Below are 13,141 nucleotides of genomic sequence, written 5' to 3' on the forward strand. Positions count from 1 at the left end.
TAGCTAGTTATATATGAATTTTTTTTGTTAAGTCGTGATAATTTGACTATCCCATGTGGCATACTCGATCGACTACTTGATGTGACAAGTTTGAGAATCGTAGATCTATGCTCCTTAGGATACATAGTTCTCTGGATATATATATATTATGAGGAACTACAGCCATGCATCTTGAGGGGCACAAATCCATGATTTTCAAACTTGTCATGTCAACGTAATCGATTGAGTATGTCACATGGGGTAGTTAGATTATCACGATTCTTGTTTGTTATAAAAAAAAGTTGGTATGCTAATAGAAGATCTTATTTTGATATAAGATTTATGAACATGCCCGTGGGTGGATAAGAGATTCAAGCCCATGATGTAAAATTTAATGGTTAGACTTATAAGTCATCAATGGGTTGATTTAGAGATTTTCTATTGCCACATCAACTTTTACCAAGATTACCTTAAGATGTGTGTTAATGCTTAGGTGATTTCATATGAAATGGGTTGATTTTAAAAAAAGTTGGTGTGGCAATAGAATCTCTCTTGATTTTTTATTCGGCACAGCCTCAAAAAAAAAAAAAAAAAAGTCGTATTGGATAGCTATCCAACACCGGAGTACAGGATCATCACCTTGTTTTTCAGATTGTGTATCTGGTGGTGGATTCTGTACTACAAATCACTTGTTTCTACTTAAAAAAATAGAACTTTCGCTTTCATGAGTGTTGATCGTATATTTTAGATGGTTGGGTGGTCTCTTCATCTGTCGTGTGTCCCATAAACATGGACGTTAACGAAACACGTGGCGAAAGATGCATGGGTTGGGTAGTTATCAAAATTATGGGACACAAAATCTCAATTTATTCAGAATTTATGTTACCATTCCAAGCCATGAGATTACATATAAACCATAAAATGAGGATAAATACATGAAAGGGAAAGAGTTGATTGGTTGTCTCCTACGACGAATCAAGTCCACGTGAAAATCCCATTTGGCATCATTCATGCATTCCCGCGTCCACGTGAAGAAGAATTCAATTCAAGTCAAGCACTTCAAACAATCCATCATCTTACAAGACAACCAAGCTAAGACAAGGACGAGTACCATTCCCAAGGCATCAAGTGAGCATTGTCGAAGAGAAGACATGACAATGCAAGTGGGAACCGTGCAATGACCTTGCCACCATTCAAATTGAAGGTACGAGTGTCCAGGTGAGAATGCAATGAGTATGTCTGCAACATAAGTGGGAGAGACCGTGAAGGTCATGTTGTACATGGAGTCATGAGTCCAATGTATAAGGTTATGTGTCAATGTAAATATGCTTTTGTATGAATCCTTTTGTAATTGGGCCACCATGTTGGACTTTGGATGAGAAAAAAAAAACTTAACATCGGTATTAATTTGGTGCCCAAGCCCAGCTTTCACCAAGCTTGAGGACATATAGGTATGCTCCGTGTTACCTTGTAAGTTGCCATCATACTAATAAAATTGCCTATGGACTTGGCATATTGCTATTGTCTAGCCATTTATCTCTCGAGAAGAGAGAGCTAACATGCTCAAATATCAATTAATGGTAGAGTTGACAAAGCTCTTTAATCTTTATTCATGACAAAGCAAAAATAAGACAACAAATGCAATGTTCAAATGTATTTTTTCTAAGTCTAAAAACATTAATTATGAGTATTGAAATCTGAAAAATATGTTTATGAACACTATAATATACCCCAAGAAGAAGAAAAATTCACTCATTTATTCTGCAAATTGTGAACAAACACCCTCATTTATGTGCATAATGTGTTCCTTATGAAGGACATTACGGCGATTCCCATAGAAATAAAAACACTCTCAAACAGCTGACTGTAGAACATCCAAAACTGCTTTTCTTTCAGGCATGCTTGGAATGGCTCCCTTCACTTGAACACAAAGAGAAGCTGCTGCAGCTGCAATACCACAAGACATAAGTGTGACAAACATGTGTGCACGCACGTGTGTGTGGGTGGGGGTGGGGGGAGCACAAAATTGGCAACGAAAGGATGAGGTGCTTACCGGCAAATCTCAAGCATTCCTTTTTGGATTTGCCCTCCACAAGTGCCACTGCAAATGCTGCAGTAAAAGTGTCACCAGCACCAGTTGTATCAAGAACTTTTGTGGCTGAAATGATGGGTTGCCTAATTGGTTCCTCCCCTTCTACAAATAGGGCTGATCCTTTCTCCCCGAGTTTTACTAGAACCTGGTTGACGCCCTGAAAGTAAAGATGTTTGAACTAAGAATTGATCATATTCAAGCATGGATCTCCAACCACTTTAATAGTGGAAACCAAACCCAGTCTCACATTTCGATTTTAACTTGAGATCCCGAAACCCACATGTTCTAACAAGTACAAAGACTAATAAATAGGTTTAAGAAGGAATTTGTGCACAAGCCACTCAATTGCTTGACAATGTGCATTCTAGGTTCAAATATGTACGTCACCAATGATTTTTTAAACCTTAAATAGCCACACACAAAAAAAAAAAAACTCTCCAATAATAGGAAAATACGAATAGTAAGAATACCGCATATAATAGTGAGACAATAATATATTAATTTTGAAGCAATATACTTGGTATATTTTGCATTTAATCAAAGACATTTTTTAGTACTTTAAGAATCCTTGACTAGTTCCCTCAAAACACTTCCAACTGGTTGAAACGAATCTACATTAGTTCAAGATAAGTAAGGAATAGACAATCAAGATTTTTGGGTGTATATGTTATTTTCTAAAATCTTGTAAGAGCAGTATAGAAAACTCACCATTTCATGGCATTTTACCACAGCTTGACTAATTTGTTCAAAACTTTCTGTTGGCATTCCAGTCAAACGCTCGAGTTCAGTTTCATTTGGGCTCAATATATCTACAAAATGAAGCAGTTCTACTGGGATTGGTCCCTCCATCCCCCCAGCATCCAAAATTACTGGAACATGTGCACTCCTTGCAGCCTGAAGATGTTCAAGTTTCAAACCAACATCAAACTTGTCCATGAAAGTAGCACTAAAAAACAAATAAACATTCAGAGCCACTACCCTAACTTGGAATAGCAAATAGCAGAGAAATGCTATAATAAAAAAAAAATAGAATTCTCATGTTCTTTGGAAACAATGCGAATTTCAACCATGTGTTTAAAGCCTAATGCATACGTGAAATAAGCATCATACTGCAGCTTGGTAACGATTTGTTATAATCTATATAATAATTAAATAAGCATCTTGGAGCCCAAAACTAAAGAAATATCATCTGCATCATATTGCGAAAAATTTCTTAAATGGAGAAAGTAAGAAAATGAAAGAAAGACTAGATCCTTTGTATTTAAGAACAACTGGACTTTGTTGAATTCATCACTTGAATGAGTTGTATACTCCATTTACTCACTTTTGGTATTGATGATTGGCAATCAGTTCCTTTATTTATTTTTTAGGTGAGCAAATCCAATTTGTTTGTGCTCACTTAGTGATTTGTAATTATGAGGAAACAAACTTTTAAGCATGCCACTAATTTCATGGATAGCAACAATCATACTAACTCTAGACAATGGAGTTTGGCAATACAGATTGATTAAAGCAGTCTCAGATACTGGATCCACCAACATAAAATGAAAGTTGTTCCCACAAAGCAATTGTTTTGGGGTTGGCTATGGAATGCCATACAATTTAGGTTTGCACCTAAAAACCCATGGAAAGTAGCAGGTAGATTACCTCAAGAACATGGATTTATTAGTCTGAGATCCATCGAATGGTCCTGTTTATCATACCCAAATTTATTCCTCTCAAAATGTTCAAATTTATAATTTAAGTGGTCTATTGAACTTGAAACTTTTTTCTTTTGCAATTACAATTCATTCAATAAAATCCATATCCACCCAGAAGCATGTTTGTTATGCTCACACCATTATCTCTATGATGAGGTGTTTCTATCTCAAAACTTGCCTATATAAATAGAAGAAGAAAAAAAATAAGAATCCAGAAGAAGATATAAAACAACGTACTTTGGATCTCACTATGTTTCTTCCTCGAGATTTTTCATCTACTTCCAAGTGACGTGAATGTGTGAGCCCTTCAAAGAATAATCCCAAAGGGAGAAGGAAATCAATGGGGAGCAAGAACACCATTGATTTGGGTTGAAACCATACATAAAAGTAACCGAATCAACAGTATAACTATGATGGCGATAAGGGTAAAGGTTAAAAAAGGGACAATAAGTAATGCTGATCTACAATGTGAAATAAAATTTATCTGACTTCCATCCTTTATGGACCCAATAAAATTAAGATAATCCTCTTAGGAAAAGATTATATTTTTAGAAGAATCTAGATTTCTACATTCTTTGCACAAATTATCATACTTGAGTAATCGCAACCATAGTTTTAAAACTCGTTTTAACATCTAGTCTCATCCATGAACGAGACCAAGTCGTCTCAGACGAGTCTTCCGATTTATTCAAGTCTTGTCATTCAAAATTAGACAATAGACTGACTTTTGAGCATGGTTTCACTGTTTGAGATGACTTGTCAATCCGTCTCGTTGGTGGACAATACCGAGACGAATCGGACGAGTCGTCTTGGTCTCGGTCTTGTTAGAAATTTAAAACCATGATCACAACAACAACAAAAAGAAACAAACAAAACACCAAAAAAAAAAAAATTTAATTGTCCCATAAAATTACCATCAAATCAACAGGAAACAAAGATAATAATACATAAAGTGAAGGAAAAAAACAAAATAGCAAATATCAAACATGGGTATTAAGGGAGAAAAAAAAAAAGGAAGAAAAGAGAATTCAAATTCCTGACCTTTGCAACTTGAATATTGACAGAATCTGGGATTTCCCTCTGAAGAAGCAAAATTCCAGCCTTCTTCACAACCTCCAAGTCCTCATCAAATAGTTTCTCGGGCCAACAACACATATTAGCACCTCCAACAATGATAATGGAGTTCTGCCCATCAGGCTGGAGCATCACCACAGCATGACCAGTGGGTACAGTAGAAACAATGATGAGATGATCCAAATGAACCCCACCATCCTCCAAAGCTTCAGTAATCAATCTTCCATGAGCATCACCACCAACCTGACCAATGAAGTAAGTTGGGTAAGAAAGTTTCCCACCACAGACAGCCTGGTTAGCACCTTTGCCTCCTGCAAGAGTTTGACCATTCTTGGCTGAGATGGTTTCTCCTTGTTTTGGGAGTCTATCAATCTCAACATAAATGTCTGCATTTGCAGAACCCACAACTACTAATGGTGGTAATTGTGGGATTGGGGTTTTAGAGGGGTTTATGGCTAAAGAAGTAAGTTGGTTTCCTCTTCTTGATGATGGGTTGTTGTTGTTGTCGAGTGTTGTTGTGGGTTGGTGTTGGTTGTTAATAGTTCGGTTTATGTTAGTGGCTGGCGAGTAGAGGGAGAGTTCTGCCCATCAGGCTGGAGCATCACCACAGCATGACCAGTGGGTACAGTAGAAACAATGATGAGATGATCCAAATGAACCCCACCATCCTCCAAAGCTTCAGTAATCAATCTTCCATGAGCATCACCACCAACCTGACCAATGAAGTAAGTTGGGTAAGAAAGTTTCCCACCACAGACAGCCTGGTTAGCACCTTTGCCTCCTGCAAGAGTTTGACCATTCTTGGCTGAGATGGTTTCTCCTTGTTTTGGGAGTCTATCAATCTCAACATAAATGTCTGCATTTGCAGAACCCACAACTACTAATGGTGGTAATTGTGGGATTGGGGTTTTAGAGGGGTTTATGGCTAAAGAAGTAAGTTGGTTTCCTCTTCTTGATGATGGGTTGTTGTTGTTGTCGAGTGTTGTTGTGGGTTGGTGTTGGTTGTTAATAGTTCTGTTTATGTTAGTGGCTGGCGAGTAGAGGGAATGAAGATGCGTCAGACCTTTCATCTCTGTATATTTTCCTCACTATCTCTGTTTGATGGGTTTTGATTCTTTTTGGATTTTTTTTTTTGGGGGGGGGGGGGGGGGGGGGGGGGGGATTTTGTAACTTTTGAGGTTATCGAAGAGTCCGAGTTTGATGCGATTCTTCAACAAACTTTTGAGTTGTGACGAAAGACCAACTTTTACTTACAACACATCAATCCTTACGAATTTAAATGAAATTATCCACCCATGGTTTGGTTTGTTATAAGTAAAAAATTGATGTGTTAATATAGATTATTTTTAGAAGTTTTTGTTGTAAATAATTTGGAATTCTTCGATTCAAATCACAGGGAATAAATACCAGAGTGAAACCCACCACAAAATGGGCACCAAGAGCATTAGTGAGACGAAACGACATAGGAAAATGGCTACTTGAGGGGTTCGAAGAAAAGGGCACCTAATTGAAAGTCACAATGGAATGAGCCATTTACTCTAGGCTCACTAATGGTTTAATTCTACAAATATATGGGTTTAACTTTCTCCACTGTGACACCTAAGTATTTTGAATAATGCTGAAGTGACTTCAAGATTGGACCTCACATTGCACACCCTCATGTGAAAGTGTATGGGAACCATAGATGCTTTTCTCAAGATACGAGTGAAAAAGCATTTACAATTCATATCCACTCTCATGTCAAGACGTACGATATGAGGTCCAAACTCAAGGTCACTCCAGCACGACTCAAGTATTTTTGGTACATTTCCCTAAAACTGTCTTGTGGGACATTTAATCAGTAATGACTTGAAATTGTTATATTGGATAATTTTCCATTTTCGATATATAATCGTTGATGTTCATTATCAATAATGATTATGTATAATTAAGTTTATAGCTCTAAGAAGAGAAAACCATAATACCACCACATTACATTTTCAAAGGGTTATGTTGATAAGAATAGCAACAATCAAAATTTAAAATCTGTTTTTTCTTCCATTTTTTGCTCTTTTAAAAAAAAAAAATACTGATAATGAACTACAATAGAAATCCTGCATTGCAATATGGTACGTAGGCTCCAGGAAAAGCGTATGAAGGAATGCACTTTCTGGGGAAACAGGAAAACCCCCATTTTGGTTGGAAAGCAACCAACCCAAAGAAACTGGGTGATGTATCCCTTTCAAGAAACTGCATCATAGTTCATAAACCAAACAGTAAACAATAGCCATTCCTACAGTCAAAACACCACTTATATCGACAGTGTTTCATTTCGGGTTCTGAGGGTGTTCAAGAATGACAAACATGAAGACCACATCGACGTATCAAATGCCAGACTACAGATCAGTATCAAAGTAGCGAAAAATGAAACTTAGGGAAGCTTAATCTTTTAGAGAGAGACATAATACATTAAAACGAAAATCATTGCCGAATGATGAAGGTCATTGAAACAAGAACATTAATTTTCTTTTAGATAAAAATAAGAACATCACAAAATACTGCTCATGGCCTCCATAAATAATTGTTGCCAACATTCCCAGTTTCCCACCATAATAAAAGCTCTGTGACATGTTTTAGATTTGAAGGGCATCCGCAATGGATCCTGCAAGACTCAGAACTTCAAAAGGAGCTTCATTTGCTATGGCCTTCACAGTGAGAGGACAAGAATCCGTGATCCAAAAGTAGGCAAACGCCTTTTCTGAGCCCTCTGAAAGCACCCAAAAAAAAAACAAAGATAGAAATTAGAGAATAAAAAAGATTTTGATTTATTTTTTAATTATGTATAAGCAGGTGAGTTAAATTACCATCCTTTCTGTGAGTAAATCGCTCCCATGACCGTTTTGGAAACACACCATGGGTGACGAAAGCACTGACCTTTGTAGCTCCATGAGCAGCTAAAACTTTCTAATAGATCCGGAAGATAAGAGAGGCAAAGATTAGTAGTACAACGGCTAAGATAAAATTACATATAGTGAAGTCCATTTCAACAAATTAACTTTGAAAAAGCTGATGGAAATTACAGAAAATTACAATCAAAACCAAAAACTTGAAATAGTTTCTACAATGGAAGGTGGCCTTCCCAACAGAGTCAAGCTTCAAATAAGTGATAAGTAAATGAAGAGAATGCTTTAAGATTGGGTAAAATGAAAGATGCACATCTGCATAAGGATTCTTATTTTTATTTTCATAGGCGATGCAAATAAGGGGTTTAATGCACAATCGATACCTGGCACTCAATAAGGGTCCCTCCGGATTGCACCAAGTCATCAACAATGACTACATGACGACCAACAGGATTGCCCTCCTTAAGACGAACTATTCTCTTGTCACCTTCACGAACCTTGGTGCACACAACCTGCCATTGAACAACAGTTAAAAAAGCACATTTGAACAGAACCAAGCAATAAATTTAACCAACCATGGGGAAATGCTGCAACTGCTTGTAAAATCGCTTCCATGCTCCATCATCCGGAAATGCAATGCTGATCTGGAATATAATGATTGTTAAAGTGAAGAACATGGAGGACATTAAAACAACGACGTAGAAGGTTGGGAGACAGAATTATTCCAACAGCACTACAGATAAACTGACATCAACTCCTCAAGTTATACCCCAAAAAAAAAAAAAAAAAAGTTTTAATAATGGAATACCAGCATGACATGTGAACAAGGTTTCATCTGGTAGGTAACTCAAATTTACTCACATTATTGGCATCGGGAAGCTGGTGAAGACGTTGCTTCAAAAGAGGGATCCCTGTCTCAAAACAAGGCAAAACATGATCCCCAAAATAAAACCTTTCCTGTAGCAAAAAATAAAATAGGAAAATCCAACATCAGGACCAATTCTTTGTTCATGGTTAAGAAGAGAAATACACACTTGAGGAAATAAGAACGTGAAGGGATGCTCCAAAAAGTAAATTCAACGAGAAGCCTTTGCTTAAGAATAAAATCAGCTTATTCAACAACCCATTGCAGCCACAAGGAGAAAATTGACCATGTAGCCGAAGGTTATAAAATATAATCCACTTGGTTGAAATATTTAGATCAACTTAAATATATATATATATATATATATATATATATATATATATTTTGATAAGTAATCAACTTAAATATTTTGAGTATTGACCTTTGTGTTGGGGGCCAGCTGCCCTTGCTGTTTCATTTCCTGGTTGGTCTCCTCAGCCATCTTTTTCAATTAAAATCTTTTACTTACCAAAAAAAGATATATTTGTAACGAAAAATGACTAAGCCACACTCTCTTTGATTATTTGAAAAAATCATTCTTTTGACCGATACAGTGGATCAATCTTCTAATCAAATCAAAGCTTTGTTCTATGAACAAAGCTGTTCTAACAGTCCGATGGGATCATTACGATACTACAAGAGAATGATTAGCTCCTAATGGAAGAGTAAGACATGGAAGAGGAAATTTATCAGGTAAACAACCGATCTTATGAACTCATTTTTCAAAAAAACCATCATGGTCTTCCCCAACACCAGTCAATTGGCTACTCTAGAACTAAGGTGAACCTCAGAAACAACTTCAAAGGACCAATGATTAAATATTTCCTCTATTGAAGCATCTAGGAAGATGAGAATACCGATACAGGTATGATGACTAAGAATGGAGAAAATGGATTGCTCTTGCCTAAAGATTCTTGTCAAGAAGTGAGTCTTGGACATGCATTCCAAAATCCATTTCCTCCACCTAGGCATGAAATCCAATCTCCATCGTGATGGTCTATGAAAGACTACTACACATGCTCGTAAACTTTCTTAATGTCCAACCTAAATACTACACAACACACACCAAACCTTTTAATCTAGACTCAATACACTCGTTAGCAATCAACCCAAAGTAGATATGCCCAGCCAATCATTTTATGTACCACCTCTCTTAGATACCCAAAACCTACCATTACTAAGATCCTAAACATCCCATTAGGCAATTGTCAAACAAGGGGCTTCTTCTATATTATTGGAAAGAAAAAATGAACATTTCAAGCATCTTACACTTACATATAAACTCAGGAAATCTAGAATGATTCAAAAAGGGGCAAAGCAATATAAACAAACGAAGCGAAATAAAAAGAATTAGATCAGAAGAGCGCAGATACCAAACGAATATGGAGTAAGCTTAACGTAACTTTAGCTTCAACGGTAAGCAAAACCAACCTGCAGAGCATGTATATCATAGATGACTAAACTAGTTGGACCACCTCTAGATATGGGTATATTTGACAATATTCGTGCCATGGTAAACGCAGTTGCCACATCCCCTTCCTCCTCCATGCGTTCAAAAGAACCAGTCGGAAAGAATGGTAAAACTAAAGTAAAAGAAGCAACAAATAGCCGCGGCAGGGCAAATATGACAGATAACTGCTCAAAGATGACGCCTGGGGAACTGAAGGAAGCCAAGAAAGCAACATGTTGACCTCGGATTTTATGTGCATTATTAATGAAAAGGTTTGGAAATCCGTCATCAAAGCTCCTGAGATACAAAGAGGTGAATCAATAATCCTTCTCATAAAAGAAAAATTATAATCAAATTGAAGTAACATTTTTTCTAACATAAGCATGTTCCATGTTGTAAAATCACTTGAGAAAATTTTCAGGTGTACCACAAACAAAAGCCAATTAAAGAAACATATGATGGAACAAAGTAAGCATTGTTGTTGAAACAAGATATAAATGCAAATTAAGTACCAAAAAAATAGAAATGCAAAGGATATACATATCAATTGCAAAGTACAAATAGCAGCTACGGGATCTATAGGTGAGAAGTTATGTGACTAGGGAGCAAGCCGAGTGGGGTTTTTTCTTTTCCTGGTTACGTAGCTGTCATCCGTTACTTTGGTTTTGTCCACTTTTGGATGATCTTCTCAGCCTCATTCTTTGTATGTTGATTGCTTTCTTGAATAAATTTCTTTACCGATAAAAAAAAAAAAGTGCAGAGTTATACCTTCCAGCCAACTAAACTTCAATCATAAGTAAAGAAATCAACCACCACAGCAATGGTTACTTTGGAAAAATAAAATAAAATTTTTTCGTAGGCAAACGGGATGATTAGTGGACGGAGAAAGGTCTGTTCGCATGTCATGGAATCAACACAAACTGACTTCTACCAACTTAACAAGATCAATCTTCTGAACGAATAAGGTATAGCTGTTCAAATAAATAATCTTTTAGAAAATCAACCATCAAGGGTTGGTGAGATGGCCAAGACCACGCCTCAGGAAGCGGAGGTCTTGAGTTTGAATCCCCCCTTAGGAGCCACCCTCAGGGATTTATCCCAGAAATTACCTGGTGCATGTGAGGGGAGGGGAGTGCATGTTCCCAAAGGATAGTCGGGTGCTCTAAGAAACCAGATACCTCAGTTTCAAAAAAAAAAAAAATTTCAGAAAAATCTAATTCTCATCAGCAAGTACATCCTTTTATGAAATGCAAAACATCAAATTATAAAACACATTGGAGCTTACCATCAATGACCCATGGAAAGAACATTTTAAGATAAAAATGCAGTTATCAAAGCGGTAGAAGACAATTTCAAAAGGTCCATATCAAAGCAGAATCATTTATTCTCAAAGGGTCCATGAATCCTACCTCCAAATTCATGACTCAGGAAAGGAACAAAACAAATAAACTATTAACTACAATGAAACAAGTAAAAAATCAACTTTAAGCTAAATGGAGAATACCCACTAGTAATCATTTAAAAAATCTAATAGAAACAACAAACAGACAAATAAACATGAAAAAGACAACATTTTGATGAATGAAGAATACCCAGAAGGAAAATAAACCAAAAACCCACTTCCCAAATATGGAAACTCAATTAAAAAGAGAGAAAAAATATATGAAAACCCCATAAAAAATCAAACTTGTTAGGTGGATGGAGACTACAGTGAAGTATAAAAAAAATGGAAACCCACTTCAAGTTTTGGAAAAAAAAAAAACCAAATGTACAATACAGAGTAATTAAGATTGCAGAAAAAGCCCATCTGCCATGAACATGAGAGAAAAAAAAGGACTTTTTGAAAAAGAAAAAGAAAAAAAAAAAAAACAGAGAAGAAAACAGTAGATGAAAGAGATTAAAAGATATTTAATAAATAAAAAAATCAAACCCCCAATTTATGGACTGAAGTTGAATACAGTCGGATTGTGCAGCGATTTCTCGAGCAAGATCTTCGAACTCCACGCAGTAGAAGAGAAGCACTTGCTTCTTGTTCGGATTCTCCATCTCCTCTCTCTCTCTCTCGCTCTCGCCCTGCGTCTTATTCAAGCTGTAAGCCTGTGACGTCTGATGACCAATTAGTACATCCGGGTCAATAATCCGGGTCAAACCTCTTTCTCATTCGTGACCGCTATCAATTTATCATCTTCTAGACTTCTACACGGCTGTAAATGTATCATTCGGGTCAATTATATAAAACATATAAATATATATTATGGACTTGGAATGGATCCAAACCCGATCTGTTGACTCGTGGATCGGATCGGATCTGATTTCTAATGTAATAACACATAAATATAAATCATATTTGTAACCACATGAAATAAATTCCCGACCATCACGACCGAGAAGGAAAGCTTATCGGGTAGTTGACGGGAGATAGTCGTCTCCATTAGCTTATTGTATCGGATACACTAAGTAAAGGGATGTGCAAGGATGCAACCCAAATTGGTATGATTATAAAACCAACAGATTATAACATGTATTCATTATAAAACAAAGTGCTGACACATACGCAGTCTGTACACAATTGACGTGGCAAAGGCACAGAACTTTAGATCATTTTTCTTATGTATCTAGAAAAAAAAGATTTATGATTTTGTGCCCTTGCCATGCCAGTCTCGTATAGGCTGTATATGTGTCAACTTGTACATTTATCATGACTCTATAACATGTCTTGATTAAAGGAGAATCCTCTCATTTAAGAAAGAAAATCATTGATTAATTCTTTTCAAAATTGACAAACGATTTCAGATTTGCAAGGATTGAGGAGCTAGAATTTATAAATAGGACTTGGGTAAAAATTAAAGATATGCAATTTTTGATACTCACGCTGTTATTCTACCAAATTATGGATTGACTTAAGCATTGGAAAATTTTCTTGAACCCCCCTTCCCTTTCCTGGTCTTGCAAATTATCAAGTCAAATTCTTATCGGATCTTGCTTCGGATCCAAAATTATCCAATTAATGTATTGGAAATGAGACCAAAGGACCAATCAAATCAAATTCTTGGTGGACGT

At 36.4% G+C, this 13,141-nt stretch overlaps 2 protein-coding genes across 2 annotated transcripts; both read right to left on the minus strand.

Moving 5' to 3' along the window:
* Positions 1–1,448: 1,448 nt before the first annotated feature.
* LOC147392387 (ribokinase-like) lies at positions 1,449–5,915 on the minus strand. The gene is made up of 5 exons (XM_086459179.1): positions 5,510–5,915; positions 4,813–5,426; positions 2,780–2,965; positions 2,033–2,228; positions 1,449–1,926 (listed from the first exon to the last, which is right to left on the minus strand). The coding sequence occupies exons 1-5, from the start codon at positions 5,913–5,915 to the stop codon at positions 1,832–1,834; spliced, it is 1,497 nt and encodes a 498-aa protein (XP_086315305.1). The 3' UTR covers positions 1,449–1,831.
* Positions 5,916–6,907: 992 nt separating this feature from the next.
* On the minus strand, positions 6,908–12,178 carry LOC147392388 (Phosphoribosyltransferase family protein). The gene is made up of 7 exons (XM_086459487.1): positions 12,012–12,178; positions 10,063–10,378; positions 8,589–8,684; positions 8,303–8,371; positions 8,111–8,239; positions 7,689–7,788; positions 6,908–7,591 (listed from the first exon to the last, which is right to left on the minus strand). The coding sequence occupies exons 1-7, from the start codon at positions 12,125–12,127 to the stop codon at positions 7,458–7,460; spliced, it is 960 nt and encodes a 319-aa protein (XP_086315613.1). The 5' UTR covers positions 12,128–12,178; the 3' UTR covers positions 6,908–7,457.
* Between the last annotated feature and the right edge of the window lie 963 nt (positions 12,179–13,141).

The sequence above is a fragment of the Akebia trifoliata genome, chromosome 11, assembly GCF_017979445.1.
Source record: "Akebia trifoliata isolate Shusen 1 chromosome 11, ASM1797944v1, whole genome shotgun sequence".
NCBI lineage: Eukaryota > Viridiplantae > Streptophyta > Magnoliopsida > Ranunculales > Lardizabalaceae > Akebia > Akebia trifoliata.

Coding starts and splice junctions, on each gene's coding strand:
- LOC147392387 (XM_086459179.1), bottom strand. CDS start 5,915: ATGAAAGGTCTGACGCATCTTCATTCCCTCTACTCGCCAGCCACTAAC. Junction 5,427..5,509: donor TACTGAAGCTTTGGAGGATG/GTGGGGTTCATT, acceptor CCTGATGGGCAG/AACTCTCCCTCTACTCGCCA. Junction 2,966..4,812: donor TCAATATTCAAGTTGCAAAG/GTCAGGAATTTG, acceptor GAACATCTTCAG/GCTGCAAGGAGTGCACATGT.
- LOC147392388 (XM_086459487.1), bottom strand. CDS start 12,127: ATGGAGAATCCGAACAAGAAGCAAGTGCTTCTCTTCTACTGCGTGGAG. Junction 8,685..10,062: donor ATGATATACATGCTCTGCAG/GTTGGTTTTGCT, acceptor TTTTTGCTACAG/GAAAGGTTTTATTTTGGGGA. Junction 8,372..8,588: donor AGCTTCCCGATGCCAATAAT/GTGAGTAAATTT, acceptor ATTATATTCCAG/ATCAGCATTGCATTTCCGGA.